Below are 18355 nucleotides of genomic sequence, written 5' to 3'. Positions count from 1 at the left end.
TTTAACGGAGGGAAGGGGGGGGGAGTGAAAGCTGTCTTTATCAGGGCACGTCCTAGGCTGAACTTTGGTTCGCGGTCGCTCCCTCGAAAAGATTATGCTTTTAAGGGGGGGGGGGTGGTGCCCAGACCTCCTCTGCCTCCCTCCTCCCCAGAAAAAGAGAGTGTTAGGTGGGTGAAATACCAAGAAAAATAATTGAAATCCTTCTAAAAAAAAGGTTTTACACATTTTTGAGATACAATTGCGAAAATGTTAACGCCAGAGATAAACTGGCTTTATGACAAATATCACGAAAAATACAATGCCAATACACGTTTACTGAAGGATGAGAACGAAGGCTCAAAAATTTTGCGCCTCTGAGGGTGTTGCGCCCCTAAGCTATTGTGTATTGAATACTCCAGGGCTCGACTTCACTCGGATGAATTATGCTATCTTGTATAACTCTTAAAGTAATCGGATATAAAAACGTGCCGTACGCGGGGTTCTATGACAAAACTTCCCGGTGACGCAATTTTGGCTTGTATCGGTAAATCAAAGGGTCCTTGTTCCTTGGCGCTAACCACACTGACTATACACTGACTATAGTCGTAGCCTAATGACGGATCCGGTCCTGGTCCACGTGATAATGATTAAAATAAATACACTCTCTTGAGGTGCCTCAAGGATGACAATTCTTCGGGTAGAAAATGGTGAAATACTGAGGTTTTACCCCTGCTTTGCACGGCGTTGCTTTTGTGTAGTTCCCATAATCATTCCCTTTTAATGTCTACTACATTAAATTTTTTTTTTAACTTTTCACTGGTTATTGCCTGGCTCAAAATCATAACAATTAAATTGATCAGTGAAGGTTTAATTGTATGTTCAGTCGTGATAAAACCTTTGTTTAATCGCTCCCTAGTCCCCTGTCCACGGCCTAAGCTCTTTCTCTACTTCTTCTTTGTTAGCAGAATATTCTGCATTTTCAAGCTATAAAGTTTTTTTGCTTTTCTTAAAAAAAAAATAAAATAAAATAAGAGCGGAAATTTTGAAACACCGCGATGGAGATACGTGGTTTCGCACTTAGCCATACTGCCGTGCTAAGGAAGAACGCCGTATGAACGACTTTAGGCGTTGCCAAATTTCCTTTGATAAAACACGAACTTGCTAGTAAACTTGCAAATATTTTTCTTGAAATTTTTCAGATAATGTTGCTCGCAATTTCACCGAAAAGTTCCAAAAATTTCAAGGGAAAATATTTATAACTGTCTTAAAAAATGACCATTTTATCGATGGAAATTCGGCAACTGTCGAATGTTCATACGGCGTTCTTCCTTAGCACGGCAGCATAGATGTGAAAATAAGTAAACCGTAGAACACTCTCCAGCAGTCTGGTTGTCTAGCCATAGGAACCCTGTGTGCGATAAATCTGGTCCTGGACAGGACACGTGCTCAGACATCGAACTGATTGTGAGTGAGGAGAAAAGAATTAAATATGCCGACGGTACATGGGACTCAGCTGCAGACGGACGAAGGCGGATGTGAATCAAGTACCGGTAGAATTTATAAGGTGAACAACTTTTGGCGCCACTACCGTTTGGCAGTGCGCTGGCGACCTTGAGTAACACGCGGCAAAATTCAAACGTACGTTACGGCGTTACGGCACGCGACCCGCGAACCGCGGCGATGACCTGCGGTGCGCGGTGCAGTGGACGTCCTGTCGCCATGGAGACGCCGCTCCGTATAAACAACTTGCGCCGCGACGCCATGCCGGGTACCGTCTCATTAACGCAGTAATTAATTTACCGCGTTGGCCGAGTTACTGTATCCGATAATACGACAGCATGAGCTGACATAATCAGCGTTAATCGGCTCGTAGGATAGTCAGTGTGTAAATATGTAAAAAGTATAAATATATCGTATTTTACGATTCATAATACCTGGGAAACTAGACGGGACGTCCCGTGTTAAGTTTTGTTTCCCCGCCTCGTTCCCGCGTTATTCCCTTTTCTCATATGTAATTCTTGCTATATTCAGATAGATTTAAGTATATCTTGTGCATGATTGCCCTCATTTTATTTGAAATGTTTAGAAAATATGTGTTGGTTTTTAGTCCGTACGTGCTTAATTATTGAGCGTATGCTTTTAAGTGAGTTCGAGGCCGTTGACTTGATTACGATTGAATAAAACAGCGGTGAAGATGACTTCCCTCTTCCCCAAAAAATCAATTTTAGAAGGTATGTATGTTTTGCTTCATATGCCATTATATTTTGCGCTTTTTCAACGATAAATTTTATAATTTTGCAACTACCCTGGTAAAAATTGGCAGTAGAATCTGTGTTCCAAAATACCATAGACCTACAGCCGGCTGTAAGATTTCCAATAGCTCCTATTCTTCTAAAGCCGGCTACACAATTTCTTGCAGCCTTCTATAGCCGATGGCGATTAAGAAACTCACAGCAAGGCGATAAAGTGTATGCTACACGTCACTAATTACGTATGCTAGGACTTAGTGAGTTTTTGGACCACTGCTCTCTTTTCGGGCCGTAGCATCTTGATTTATTTTGCGGGGAAAGCTCCGTACTTATGATGGAAGCCTGCCATTCCTAATATATTGAAGCGCCTTCAGTTTCGTATGATACTGTGCAATACCTCTGGTGTGAAATAGTTGCTTCAAGCGCCGAGGCACGCTGCGGTGCGGCAGGCGGGCAGCCAGCAAGAAACGCGCATTGGCGCCTAAAAACCTAACAGGGATACTTCACGCGTTGCGCAATGCGTGAAGTATCCCTGTTAGGTTTGTAGGCGCCAGTGCGTCGCCGCTCCGCTTTGTGGTAGGCTCTAATATTTAATCTGGCGGGGTCAGCGTTATTCAACTCATGATTTTGAAATGTTTGCACATCCTGTATGATTATTCTCGTTTTAAATGATGAAAAAAAAAATATGTATGAAAGGATAAAATATAACGTGTGTTTTGTAAATATTAAGGTGGTTCCGTATCAAACTTATTGATTTCCAAAGCACACGAATTTCTACACAATTTCTTATAGCCTTTTATAATCGATGGCGAAAAAACAAAAGCCAGGCGATAAAGTGTAAAGCACGGCTATAGGAACTATGGCCCGGCTGCATGATTTTTTATCGCTTCGTATAGCCCGGCCGTATGATTTTCTCCGCATTCTACAGCCAGCTATATGATTTTCTGTAGCCTTCTTCAGCCGGCTATAAGAATTCCTATGGTATTTTGAAACGCAGCTCTTATCGCCAATTTTTACCAGGGTAGGTACATCGCGTGACGTTTTTGGTGAGATGTTGATATCAATTAAAGTATAACATGTGCGACAAGTCTGTTGAACTCCAAGAGATCCAGCAAACTAAGGGGACAATTTTAAAGGTAAAAGCGCATAGTAATCAGATTAAAAATAACAGAAATGAGTACATAAAATCCACTTTTTGACTCGCAATTTGCGTTCCCGTAAATTGAAAGCACTCTGTCATTTTAGTCCTTCGCGGTGAATCCTGCCGCATCATGGAACGCGCCTCTCGGAGAGAAGTTGGACGTGAAATTTTCGACCAAAACTGAAAAATTTGATGTATATTTTTTCGCACTATAAATTTTATAGGGTGCTTCTTGGAGGAAATTTTACGAGAAAATCGATGAAACCACCACTAAAACCTCTACATTCCGTATGACATCGATGTGAGCTTTTAACGTTTCCATATTTTGTCCAAATCCTCATTGACTCGTTTCACTGAGCGCCAAATATGAGGCAGTTAATGTCTGAAAGCAAAACGCCTTCAATCCCGTGCGTATGCAACACGGACATCCATGAAGCTCGAATAGTTGCATCCAGGCGTTATAATGGAATTCGTTAAGTATCGGTCGTATAACTGAGGCTCTGTTGTTCTGTTTTAAAAGAGCGTGAACTCAGTTGTATAGATTTGGAATATGCTTAGTGTTTTATTGAAGTTTTGAAATATTTCTCTTACCTGTTTATTGAGAGATAGAGCCCAGTAACCCTGACATACTGATGAAGTTCACATGACTTGCAGATTTTGACGAGTCCGATCCGCTAGCTGATTTTTCTCTCTCTGATGATGATTTTTTTGACGATCCCAAGACAAAACCGTCGATTAAGAACACACCTGCAACAAAGAGGTAAACAAAAATTAATCAACAAATTACATTTTTGAATGGAGCTTCGATCAAGCATTAAAGCTGCAAACCACACATGGTTAAGTAAAGTCTCTGAGGTAATTTCACGATAACGAGAGCAGTAAGGTACCTCTAAAGGGAGAGTATGACCACTGGAGGCCACTATTGGGTTAAAATTAAGATGAAGATAAGATGAGGGGCTTAGAGGACAAGGTGCATAAGTGCAGTTCTTGCTATTTCACGAAATACGCGTTTAGAGTTAAAAAATTACCTGGAGCCTCATGTCTGAAGGAAACTTCAAACTCACTTTTTGATGCATAAATAATTGGCAATTCGCAGTGAATTTTTCACAGAATATGAGTTAAAAGGAGTTTCAGTTGGAATCATTAATATCTCATTTTTTCTTAAAAAAATGCATTCATCCAAGTTGTCTTCCAAGCTCCTCAGATTTGGAGTGCGCACACAGCACTACCTACAAACTACCTAATTATTGTTACATAAACTGATTGCGGTGGACGCACGGGTCGTAAGACAGTATGTTGGAGTTTTTTTCAGCCAACGTGCGTTAAAAATTCAGCATAAAGCTGAGAATCTCAATACAGAGGGAAAAAGCTCGTATGAACACAATTTTCCCTCAAAGAGATATGCTGTTTGGCGGAACTAGTGTTGGTGTGGTCGTAACTAGTGTTGTGCCAAACAGCATATCTCGTTGAGAGAAAATCGTGCTCATACGAGCTTCTTCCCTCTGAATTGAGATGTTCAGCTTTATGCCGAATTTTTAAGGCATGTTGGCTAAAAAACTCCGACAAACTACTTATTGCTACTTATTAGTTCAAAGATGACTTGAAAGTAGAGTGCATTTTGTAGCCTTCATTCCGAATTTTTCAGCGATGTGCAAATGGACGGGCAGAAACCGGAGGAGCGATCCAAGAAAATTGCTGACCTCTTCGGACTCGAGAAGGACGCGGAGTCAACGGAGCAGGCGGCCGAAACGGCGAAAAAGGATAGCGCCAGCTGGCTCGGCCTCAAAAGCAGCCCCGAAAGCGAGACGAAGAAAGACCCGAGTGCCAAAAACGAGACCACGTACAGTCTGGGACTCAACGCAGAAATGAAGGAACCGGCGGGGAAACTGGGAGGTCTCGGGATGAGCAGCGAGACCCGGAGAAGAAGAAGCGAAGGTCTCGGGATCATGAAGAGCGCCGAGAGCAAGAAGAGCATCTTCAAGTCTTTAGACATACCTTTGGAGACGGAAACTTCAGATCCACCAAAAAGGGTTAGCTTCAGTGACGCGACCAAAAGAGGCGACGCGGACATTTTCGGCGGACTAGGTGACATGGACGACCTGCTTCCAGACCGTACGCCTGATCACAGTCAGGATACCAAGACGACCGAGAGACTCCCAGCTTCTTTCGAATTGAAAGGTAGGTGATCAGGGTGTCTATCAGTTATAAAAAGCCAAAATTCGGGACTTTTAGGGGTGTTTTTTCAAGAAAATCGGGGACTTTTTTCACGAAATAGTAGGAGAAAGGGAGCTAGTTAGAACGTTAAAATGTGTATTTTAGACGACTAATTATACAAGTCATGTTGAACTAATAATAACATACGAACAACTAGGCAACACTACAGTTTTTTTTTTATTCCTGGTTACACCGCTCCACCGCGACTGGCGGGAAAATTTGAAAAGGCCGGTGTTTAGGACGATTTTTATCATTTTTTGGGGAGACATTGGTGACTTTTGGGGATCAGTTGACAGTGGTGATATGCAGGGCCGGATTAAGGGGGTGGCCACATTGGCCGCGGCCCACCGCGGCAAATCAAGGGAGCTGCAAATTTTGCAATTTTTTTTAAAAAAATCGAATTTTGAAAAAAAAAAAAGGCGACAAAATCTCTCATTTCCTGAGAGTATAGTAATTTCTAATTTTGTCGTCTCTTAGTGATACAAGAGACAGCACCCTCGATAAGTCGAGTTACGAGAGAAACCAAACACGCAATTTGGCCTGGAACGGCGCGACTTACAGAGAAATGATGACGAGGACTTGAGATGAATAGGAGAAGCCCTCGGCGCGGCGGTCGGCATGTAACACATATTAGCGTCTACAAGACTCACGAATACTTCACGCATTGCATCAAACACAGTGCAGTCACTACGGTCAGCGTGAAACGGATAGCGCCTACAAGAATGCACGAATACTTCACGCATTGCGCCAAGACAGTGCGGTCAGCGTGAAACGCTTAGCGCCTACAAGACTGCGTGAATACTTCACGCATTGCGTCAAACACAGTACGTTCAGCAGCGGTCGGCGTGAAACGCATAGCGCCTACAAGACTGTCGGAATACTTCACGCATTGTGCCAAACACAGTGCAGTCTGCGCGGCGCGGCGGCGGAAGTTAAAATCATTAAACTACATTTATGTTTGTTCTTTCATAATTTGTTCGTTCATTTCTTATGAATGCCTGAATGTTCATTTCCTAATGTGGCCTTGTCCACACAGAGATAGGATTCACGGAACTTAAATTTCGCGCCAAGTTCCGTGAACTTTCGCTAGTAGTGTTAACAGGGCTTTCCCAAAAAATATGTCCAACACGAGTGAACGAGTCTTATGCACCCCTTCCTCGCTGACACGTTTACTTGATGGTTTTTATTGGTATTGTAAAACGAATGAGAAGGGGGCGGCAAAATACAGGCGGCCCATGGGCGGCAAGTAGGTAAATCCGGCCCTGGTGATATGAAAGGTTGTAGGCTGACGATGAGCTCTTGCATGGAATGATCAAAAAGTTTCTGCGGGCTGATTATTGAAATTTATGGACAAAGGTATAGACAAAGAGGACATAGAGAGTATAAAGCTATCATTGGTTGAAATGTGTGGTTCCCAGTAACTGAGGGACTACGGAGGAAAATGATGGACTAACTATATGGTCTCTCGTGGGTTGCCGTTAGTTAGTCTATTACCTACCTCCTTTGTCCATTGCAACCACCCGCTTCCATCAATCGGATGCCTCCATACCCTTTTCGTCTTCTTTGTCTCCAGCTTTGTCTATCAATTTCGATAATCGACTCGCTGAAATGGACCTTAAATTTGGGAATCATGATATTCACGTTGTCTCATCAAAAATGCACGTAGAACGCAATTTGTACAGCAAAAATTACCCCTCACCAAGATATCGAGGTTTGTTCATGCATGGATTCAAACTTCCCGCTAATAGAAAATAAATAATCTACTTAAATCAAATCGCATTCTGAGTGTTACATTGACACAGTCTGCGTTGGGCTTAAATTCTTTTTTAAATGAAAATACTCAAGGAGATTAAAAGTATGATCAGATAGAAGATCTCACAGATTCGTGGTCATTTGTTTATCCTGGTCGTTTCCAAAATTGCAGATTCGGAAGAAAAACCACCATCAGTGGCACCTAAAGATTACGTACCATCAGCTGGCACACCCAACCGGAGGCCGAGTTTCGGTAGACGCCGGGAATCGGAAACAACGCCTAAAATGGTGACATCTTTCAAATCTCAGTTCGGTTTGGACGATTTGGACGACCCTTTGGCTGGATTGAAACCCAGAGAGCCGCCAGAGAAGCGCTTCAATGTGAAACCACCAAACGAAGTCGTATCAAACGATCCTATGAGCATTTTAGGTAAGGAGATGCCAGAGTTCAAAGATTCTGCTGGGATTGCTCGGAGGGACCAAAGCCAGCTCCCTTCGTGGCTTACGGATCAAACATCTCAAGGAGCTTCAGTTGTGTCTTCGGGAGCTTTAACGACCTCAACAATGCTTGTTTCTACACCTGTCAAGGACGCAGTTTTTTCTGACACCAAAGAATCGGTGCAAGGCGACGGCATTTCACAAGGTAACGCTTTTTGAGGACGTTCACTAGTTTTAAATTCATTCTTCAAGTGATCAGAGGAGATTGGTAACATTTTTGGAAACGAGAGAGATATCGAAGATTTTTTTAAATATGTTTCTCAAATAAAAAATTTCCTTAAAAAAGTTGAATTCAAAAACTCCATATTTACATCAATGGTCCACTAGACAAGGTCTGAACAAGAAATCAACGTAACGTGATTTCTCGTCTATATCTTGCACAAAAACGATTCTACGTCATTGGGAAGTTTGTAAATTCACTTCTAAACGAGATATTAACAAGCGATTTTCATATGGATCAAATGGAAGTTAAATTACCTACCCAAATGAGGTCATTTGTATTTTTACCATTTATCCAATGTAAATTGTAAATGAAAAGTTGCATGTTGAAATCAGTAGCTTTCACGCTTTAGCGGTTACAGATTTTTTTTTTTTTTTTTTTTTTTTTTTTTTTTTTTTTTTTTTTTTTTTTTTTTTTTTTCCATATTTCTTCTTCGGTTACTTAATCCTTCTTACGCATATGTTGATTTCCATATGTCAGTACCAACAGAGTCTCACATAAAATCGGCGATATCTTTGGGAGAAAAGGCCTTCGTATCGGAAAAAACGATCCAGTCATTGCAACAAACTCATTCTCAGTTATTGTCCGTCTTGAAAATGCAGCAACAAAAGGAGATGATGGACAGCATAACGACACGGCAGTTAGCAGTGTTGCACAAACAGGAGGAGCAAATAGAGCAGCTCATTCAAAAACATTTGCAGAAGCAGATGGAAGCGGAGGCCATTGTCGAGAAGCAGATGCAACAGATAAACGATATCATCTTGGTAAAATTATATTTTTATATACCTACGGGAGGTATAGGCCTCTTAGAATTTCACCCCGTTTAGGACTCTCGTAGAGATAAGTATCAGAAAATTTCGACAAGACCGTTTCTTCTGACACAAAATTTGCACAAGTTCGGCGCAAAATTTTCTCTAAATCAGAATTAATAAACTCAATGGGACATCGATTTGATCTTACGACAGAATTCGCCCTACAGTTGATTTGCCCGAGAAAAATTACGACGGTACAACTGATTCAAAAGCGAAGTCGCCTTGTCACCTCCTTTATTGCAATATCTTTACCTATTGTAGGACTTCAGGAAATTGTCCCTATTAATGTATTTGGAGAACATTATTGCCAAAATTTTGCCCCAAGACTTGGGAAAATAGGATAAGTTTCTATTTTAGGCACGCGGTGAGCTGTACATAATTTTCCGGTAAACTCTTCGATACTGAAAATTTTCAGAAAACATGACAAATTGCTGGAAACGACTTGCGACTATGATGAAAATTAAATAATCGTGCATACAGGAGTAGCTGGAGCAATTTTCTGAAAGTGGTCTGGCCTCTACTTTTGTGTGAATACTGACCTCTCTTGGGGTACCTTTTGAGGATATTCTCTCGCAAAATTACAATATGCACCCTGGTAAAAAATTGGCAGCAGTGGCGTGGCGTGCTTTGCGATATATCGATTGTTATGCCATTTAAACCTGTGGAAAAGGATCGATAATCAGGGTGTTGGCAGCGAACACCCTAATAATCGATTCTTTACCATAGGTTTTAATGGCAGAACAATCGATGCATCGCAATTCACGCCACGCCACTGGTTGGCAGTAGAATCTGTGTTCCAAAATACCATAGACCTACAGCCGGCTGTAAGATTTTCAATAGCTTCTGTAACCGGCAATACAATTTCTCATAGCCTTTTATAGCCGATGGCGATTATGCAACAGCCCGGCGATGAAGTGTATGCTAAACGCTACTAATTACGGATGCTAGGATTTAGTGAGTTTTTGGACTACCGCTCTCTTTTTGGGCCATAGTATCTTGATTTATTTTGCGAGGAAAGCTCCGTACTTTTGCAGGATGCCTGCCATTCCTAATATGTTGGAGCGCCTTCAATTTCGTATGATATTGTGCAATACCTCTGGTGTGAAATAGTTGCTTCAAGCGCCGTGGTACGCTGCGGCGCGGCGCGGCGGGCGGGCAGCAAGCGCGAAACGCGCATTGGCGCCTACAAACCTAACGGGGATACTTCACGCATTGCGCAATGCGTGAAGTATCCCTGTTAGGTTTGTAGGCGCCAGTGCACCGCCGCTCCGCTTTGTGTTAGGCTCTAATATTTAATCCCGTGCAGTCAGCGTTTTTCAACTCATGACTTTGAAATGTTTGCACACTCTGTATGGATTAATCTCATTTTAATTGATGAAAAAAAATATGTATAGTAAAGGAAAATATAATGTGCGTTTTGTAAGTATTAAGGTAATTCCGTACAAACTTAAGGATTTACAAAGCACACGAATTCCTACACAATTTCTTATAGCCTTTTATAATCGATGGCGAAAAAACAAAAGCCAGGCGATAAAGTGTAAAGCCCGGCGATAGGAACTATAGCCCGGCTGTATAATTTTTTATCGCTTCGTGTAGCCCGGCCGTAAGATTTCTTCCACTTTCTACAGCCAGCTAGGTATATGATTTTCTATCGCCTTCTTCAGTTGGCTATAAGAACTCCTTTGGTATTTTGAAACGCAGCTCCTATCGCCAATTTTTACCAGGGCAAAATAAATTGAGGTTCAACTCTAACAGTATCTCAAAAAACAACTCGAAATGTTTCCAATTGCAGCATTCAATGAAAAAATGAGATGCACCATTTTTAGGACTTGTTTTCTATTGTGCGGATATTCTTCGGAGGCCATGATGCTATTACACTTATATGTATTCTGACACACCTGTTGTGCTTTATCTGATTTTGAGACTTATATTTACTTTGCTATTTCATTCAAAGGTGTTAATGTCTCAACCAGACTCAGGCAAACCCATTATGTTGGACGAAACTGTTAGCAAAGGGAAAAGCGAAGAGAGAGCGGACGAAGCAATTTCTCCAACAGAGGTTCTAAATTTAAATAGACAAATTTTAAATTTGGAGGATAGTATGCAGCATCTTGAGTTTGAAAACAAAAAATTACAACTACAGTTGGAGTTTGCAGAGAATCGATACAAACTAGAATTGGAATCCGTCGAGAAAAATCTCAATTACGAGCTACAAATGAGCACAAAAAGAGAAGAAAAATTGAATAAGTGTCTTGAACAGATGGAAACAGAATACGAGGAAAAACTGAGCAAATTGAAACACAATGAGATAGAGCAACGAAACTCGTACGAGGAGAAAATAAGCGTACTGCAAAATGAGAGACTAAAGGATTATCAGAAGCTGAACGAAATTCAAAAATCCGTTCTGGAGCAGACATTTTCATTCGAGGCACAGTCGCACTTTAAAGATTTCGGGTGAGTTCCCACGTAAGCATTTTGTTGCTGAAATATTGCAAAAATATTGCAATAAGTTGCAAAATTATTACAAATGTTTGCAATATTCTTGTAATTTTTTTTTTTCAACATTTGACACAATCTTTTTTTGTTCATTGAGGAAAAAATTAATAAATATCATGGGAAAGAAAATTTCAAAAGAAATTTGCAATTTTCATAGAAAATCTTCCATGTGCTTCTAACTTTTAACTCTCAGTTTTCACAAATAAGAGGATTTGTGTTCTTTTAGCTGAATCAGTCACTTCATTTGAATTAGACTAGTCGAATTTTGGATGAAACTTAATTTCGAAAAGGTTGTAACTGACCTTTTCCGTAAAACGGCGGATGTCCCGAAATGTGCCCTTAAAATCTCCCCTTCGTGACGCTCTTTGGACGTCTCTCCCTCGCGCCCTTTTGAAAAGCAACTCCGCCCTAATAGGACTTAAATTTATTTTTTCTAAATATTCTTCTGTATTTTCCGCAGGAAGCTGTTGAGACCTACAGTTTACCCGATAAATAAACCAGAAAATGAAGAGGAGTTATCAGAACGAGAGGAAAAACTGTTGGTACGAGAAAAGCACCTTGCTAGTAAGTAGATACACCGTAGAACGTTGGAGAGATGGGGAAGTTGGTGAAAAATGCAAGACGATCTAAGGTCCGCAAACATCCTACGTTTCCACGATGACTTGCCTTTTGGATCTCTATGGGCGAATTTTCGCTATCGAATAGGATATGCCATTCTTTCTCGTCATATTCAACTTTTTCGCACAGTGGACCAAGTCAAGCAGAGAGATCGGACATCAAATTTTTCACTAAAATGGCAAATTTTGATGTTTATTTCGCTACATTTTAAATTTTAAGAGGTGTTTTAAGATACAAATGTCACGAGGAAACCAATGGAACCACTTTTAGAACCTAAGAGTTTCGTAAAGACGGAGTTATAAGCGTTCAAAGTTTCCAAATTTTGTCCGACCTCTCCTATTGACTCTTTCCACTGTGCGACGCAACATCTTGTCAAACTTTTGAGCCATAATTCTCATGATTAATACTGTTGCGAGTGTTTAAACTAAATCGTTTCAGAGGCTGGAAACAACAAACTTTAACAGCGTTTTTCAAGAATTCTCTATTTGCCGTCCTCAAATTTTGAATTGCTGTCCAACGAGCTGGTTACTGAAATTGATAGGCAGTGCGATAGACAAAGAAGACATAAGGAGTATAAAGCGATCCTATTGGTTGAAATGGGCGGTTCCTATGGACTAAGGGAGAAAATGATGGACTAAGTACCTATGGGGTCTCTCGTGGGTTGCCGTTAGTTAGTCTATTACCAACCTCCTTTGTCCATTGCAACCACCCGTTTCCGCCCATAGGATCCCTCCATATCCCCTCCTGTCTTCTTTGTCAATAGCTATGCCTATCAATTTCAATAATCAGCCCGCTGGGTTCAAAGTTTGGACATTCTTTGTGCTAAATGATGTTCAAAGTTTCAGTTCAAAGTTCAAAGTTTGGACATTCTTTGTGCTAAATGATGTAGAATAAACCCCTTTGAGATCTAACATTGGTATTCTAACCCCCCCCCCCCCCTCTAATCTTCATTAGGGCCCATTTTGTCTGGTTTCATCACAGTTCTTCAATGACCTCGGCTGTTAGTAATAACTCTGGCTAATTTGTTAGGTATGCGAGATGCTTTGAAACGGGAAAAATTAGCCCTGGAGACGCAATTGGAATCCGTTGCGAACAGAAGCGAGGCGCTGGAAATGGAACGATTGGAGGAAAAACTGCGATTCGATACCGAGATGAGACAAGTGAGGAGCGAGAGGAACTCGCTGGAAATTGAAAAAAGAGCGTGGCGCGAGGAGAAGGATGCAGACCTGAAGCAAATCGAGAATTTGAAACATCAAGTGGAATCGATGCGGGAGTCAACGCTCAAACAGCAAGAGGCGTTGGTTCGAGAAAAATTAGAACTCGCCTCGGAACGAGCGCAAGTGAACGCCATTTCCAAAGTGCACGGCGCGAGTCTCTCCAGTGCAATAGATTTAGCTCAAGTAAGTGTGAATTTAGGCTCAGACGAGTCGATTCTATACCTCTTTTGATTAGGAGGTAATGGATTCGATCGACATAAATCAATAAATCAAGAAATTGAAAGGGGGGGGGGGGAACCTGAACCGATCGACACCACTGATTTGATCGAAAATTACTCAAATCATCCATCGGTGTCACCGAAAAACAGAGACGTGAACTGATCGACTCACGGCTTTGTCGATCGAGTCGTTGTCGATCGGTTTACGAATTTATCTTTCGATCGAATCGACACCGGGTTTTTAATTATTTTTCGATTAAATCGGTGTCGCTCGGTTCACGGTTTTTATTTTTGGATTGATTCACGTTGATCGAATCTGTACCCTTCTTTCCTTTACGGTAAAAAATCAAACAAAAGGGCACTACATGTAGGATGGAGCATGTATCGACGGTGAAACTACTAAACCACGTATCTCGTTTGCATTGTTTAAAAATCTACGCTCACATTTTATTTTTTTGAAGTGGACCAAATCAATATCAATCCTTGAAATTTTCACGGAATTTTTTCCGCACAAAGAGGAAAAATCACAGAAATTTTCAAGACTGGATGTTAAGTAGTTTTTCATTTAAAAAAGAAAGTATGACAGGAAGTCTGCGACGTCGCAAACCGAGATACGTGGTTTGGTAGTTTCACCGTCGGTATGTGTCGCATTGTCGCAAGCAGTCAAAAGTCGCCGGCACTTTACGAGCGGCATCAGTGTTGACTCGTCTAATTGCAGTAAATTCACATCGACATAGTAAAGTCTCTCATTCAATTTATATCAGAAATAAAAGGAAGGAAGAGAAAAAACTGAGGTTCATCTAAGATTTTTCTAATTTGGAAAGGGGGAGGAGGTCAAAAGGGTGCTTTTTTTCTTCTCTTTTAAAAAGAAGGATATAAATCTGCGTTACGGGTTGGGGAAGGGGAGGGGGTGTGTGTGAAAAAACCCACTCTCAGCCTTCGGACTTTTATAAACGGCTCCATACTTGAGAGGGTGTTATAATCATGAATGCAAACTGGGGATTTCATTACTAAACACTTCAAAACCAAGATTTCGACTTGGAGGGCCTTCAAGTTCCCGTGATACTCTACACTTTTTCCTGCCGCTGAACTTCAGTTGCCTAGATGACTCAAACCTAATTTGATTAATCGAAATTCAAAAAAAGATTTCATTTTAAAGGAAGAGTTTTTTGTGGTTTATTTATCGTTCCAGGCAAAAGCCGAGATGGACGGAGTCGTGGAGGCTGCCAAAAAAGCGGAGAAGGCGCTAGAAGAAGAAAAACAAGATCTGCTGGAAAAAAAGAAACAGCTGATAAACGAGAGCTGGAAGCTCACGGAAAGGGAACAGGAAGTCACGATGAGAGAGAACTTCGTCAAACAGTTATTGGAGGTGGGACATACTTAACGTATTTCTGTCGATTCGCTTCAGACAAAAACCTACAGCGGTCAAGGTCTGCGCTGTTAGTTCGTAACTGTGCGCTGTCTTATAGTTTGTGACGCTAAAAATTTAAAATGTGCCATTCAATTAAAGAACGAAGAACGAATTGCCATTCAAAAAAAAAAAAAAAAAAAAAAAAAAAAAACTACGACAAACTTTTATGAAATTAATAAGTAGAAAATGTTTTAAAGCAATTTTAGAGAAAAACTTAGGCGTCTTAAACTCTAATAGACCTTTTTTAAAAGTTTAACACTTTTTTGTGTAATGGGTGTTGAAAAAAATAGTTTACCCCGGTTCTTCCGAGGGAACATAAATGAAGCAGTTTATTGTTTTTAGAGATATTTTATGAACATCTTTCAAGCGTCACTGTGCGATTAGGGAAGTGGGAGGAACCTTTACGGCACGAGAGCAACATTTTTCAGGGGTCGGTTTTTTTTGAGTGGGGTCGAGCGATCATTTTAGTTTTGGGCAAGATAACACGGATACTTCAAAGTATTTTATGACATTTTGCTATCAATAACTTACCTAACTTTCAAAGTGACGTGAGTTAAGAAACTTTTTAGAAATAAACTTATTTAAGGATTATCAATGAGTTGATTCGATGGCAAAACCTGAAGTGAAATACCACAAAACCACCATAAACGGTTTTTTTTTGGAATAAGATAAAAAAAAATTGGACATAATCCACCTTTGAGGATAAATAGAACGGATTGGAAGGTAATGGGTATAAGTGCAGTTTTTGCTATTTCAGGGAATGCGCGATTAAATTTTCAAAATTACATAAAGCCTTTTATGTCGGAGGGAAAGTTCAAACTTACTTTTGATACTTAAAAATTGGGTTTCAGAGGTGAATTTTTCACAGGATATATTTTACGGCTGGTTTTAGTTAAAATCATGAATCTCCCAATTTTTGCAATAACTGCACTTATGCGCCTTGTCCTCTAAGTCCCTTTATTCTAAATTTGGTCAACGGCGCTGATTGACAGGGGTGCAGAGAGATTTTTCAGTGTATTCTTTCATCAGCAGAACACAAGTTCTTCCTACGCGCAAAAAAAGCGCGGTCAGAGTAATTTCATCCTAAGTCTTAAAAGGTCCAGGTCACACTAAAAAGAAGAGCGCAGTCGAAGTAATCAAAGCATTTGCAAAGTTGTCAGCAAAAAGTATGCACTTCTACGAATTTTGATTCCTTAAAGTTCTATCACTTACTAAGTTGTGCTTAGTCATTAAACTTTAGGCTATATTTAGGGTAAGGCCCGTTGCCGGCCATCAAAACTATTCGGAAACGCTGACGGCGCAAATTCGAATTATCGCGGACAACAAGCGCGGCGCGCCCGCGTGCACCGTATGGAGCGCCTTCAACATCGTATGAATACTTCCAACCCTACACCGTTCACACCGTTCTGTTGTGCAAATTGCCTATACTGCGCAACTGCGCTTGGAGAAGTGTAAATACACCGTCCACTCCCGAACCACCACAGTTCTTCTCGAATCAAATCCATCCTCCTTCATGACTCATCAATTTATGGAATTGGATTTTCAGGAGTCACAAAGGAAGAAGGAGGAAGGCCTTGAGGCTTTACGACGCGCCAAGGAGTCGGAAAAGGCAGTAAATGATGGACAAACAGAGATACAGGAGAAAATCAACGAATTAGAAATTCAAGAACGTAATTTAATGAAGGTAATGATTTCGGCGAACTTTACTATGTCTCCTCATCGAGCGGTAAGAAAAAGATAACACTTTCATGTTGCGTGCGAAAGATAGAAGTTTCTTATTCGTTTCTTTGACGTGACCACTGTTTTTTTATGACTGAGGGATACAGATACATCTCCACTATCACTTTTCTATGGAAATGTGGCTTCGATTAAATTTTTTGTATCGTCAAATCGAGTAAACAATCCTACGCTATTCTACACCGCTGTGCTAAGGAAAAACGCCGTATGAACATAAGAGAGTTGCCAAATTTCCTCCGGTAAAATGTTAAATTTTGAGGAGAATTAATATTTTCTCTTGAAATTTTCAAATAACTTAGATCTCATTGTTAATAAAATTCTCTGAAAAATCGGAGGAAAAATATTCACAGATTTGGCCCTGAAAATTCATAATTTATCAAAGGAAATTTGGCAACGTCTAAAAGCTCATGCGGCGAATCGGCAATCTTCCTCAGCACAGCAGTATAGCAGACGCGATGGAAGTGATATTCGATTTAAAGTGACTGCCACAATATATTTTTCACCATTTAGTTACATACTTACGTATTCATGCGATTTACTTGTTCTTAATTGTTATCTGCCACTAGGCTGTTACAAAATCTTAGGTACTCAATGCATGTTTTTTGGAATGAATTTTTTCCTACATAGTGTGCGTATTAAACGTAGAGCTTTACTTGATGAGTGTATTCATGATACATTTACCACCCCCTCATCTGCGTCGTTTCAGGAGAGACTGGAAATAGCCCGGGCATGGAAAGAACTAAACAGGAGCAGATCTCAGTTGGAATTCCTACTGCCAGAATTGACGAATGAGGAGAGGCAACTACTCCAGCCTTCAACTAGACAGGTAAGCGAAACAGAACGAAACACGTTGAGTTCGTGTAGAATGAAGAACATTTTTTTATTAATTGATGAAATTTGTTCAAATGATTGCTATTAGCTCTCTGATCCCCAAAACTCATGCTCCCATTTGAGGCGAGTTTTTAAAAAATGTACCTTTTCCTTGGACTGTTACAGAATCAAATCGACCGAAATTTGATCGTTTACAAGCTACCTGCTGAGAGGGAAGGAGACGGCTTCAAACCTTTCACAAGTTCATCGAGCCATTTTAATTTCAATGTTGGCCAGGAATACACTTGAACTGATCATTTTAGGCGTAAAATGTGCTGGCGTTTGCAGTTGAAACAAACTCAACATCCGACATATACCAAGGATACATCCATACACCCTGAATATATTTCTTTCTGCTAGATTTTCAAGCTTAGAGACGACAACAACATAAAATTTGAATAGGTACTGAATGCTAAAAATCTGATTGGCAAAGGTTAACTGTACTTCTAGAACACTTGATAATAAAAAGTGCAGCATTTTGATACCGTTTTTGTCATTCACTTTTTTTCTATTCGCCTTGCGAAAAGCGATCTCTCCTTTGAAAGTCGAGTTTACGAGATCGAAATTCTGAATGCATCTTCAATCCTTCTTGAAGGAGTTGCGTTTTATTCAAAAAAAGTTTGTTAAAAAAAAAAAGAATCTTTAATCTTTAGAACGCACTATCTTTGACATGCAGTTACTCAATTTTTCCAAGAATATTGCTTTATGATTTTTGTCTTATTTTTTTAAACCTAATTCCGAAGATAATTGATGAACATTTTTAAAAATAATTGGAAAATACTTTTTAAAAACTATTTTTGTAACAATATTATGAAAATGTTTTTATGTTTTTATGTTATAAATAATTACATTAAATATTTATACAATATTGTTATGTAAATAATTTTTAAAAAGTATTTTCAAACTATTTTCAAATTTTTTTA

General features: G+C 40.2%; 1 protein-coding gene across 1 annotated transcript; it reads left to right on the top strand.

Moving 5' to 3' along the window:
• Window positions 1-173: 173 nt before the first annotated feature.
• twy (fas-binding factor 1 twitchy) lies at window positions 174-18149 on the top strand. Its single transcript, XM_019057246.2, has 12 exons — window positions 174-2210; window positions 4024-4129; window positions 5015-5547; window positions 7508-7978; window positions 8534-8817; window positions 10820-11319; window positions 11822-11925; window positions 13009-13379; window positions 14607-14783; window positions 16372-16509; window positions 17269-17388; window positions 17559-18149. Exons 1-12 carry the CDS (start codon window positions 2174-2176, stop codon window positions 17679-17681), a joined length of 2964 nt encoding a protein of 987 aa, XP_018912791.2. The 5' UTR covers window positions 174-2173; the 3' UTR covers window positions 17682-18149.
• Window positions 18150-18355: the final 206 nt, after the last annotated feature.

This window comes from Bemisia tabaci, chromosome 1 (genome assembly GCF_918797505.1).
Source record: "Bemisia tabaci chromosome 1, PGI_BMITA_v3".
NCBI lineage: Eukaryota > Metazoa > Arthropoda > Insecta > Hemiptera > Aleyrodidae > Bemisia > Bemisia tabaci.
Note: the sequence above shows the minus strand (reverse complement) of the source record. Positions and strands in the feature narration are given on the sequence as shown.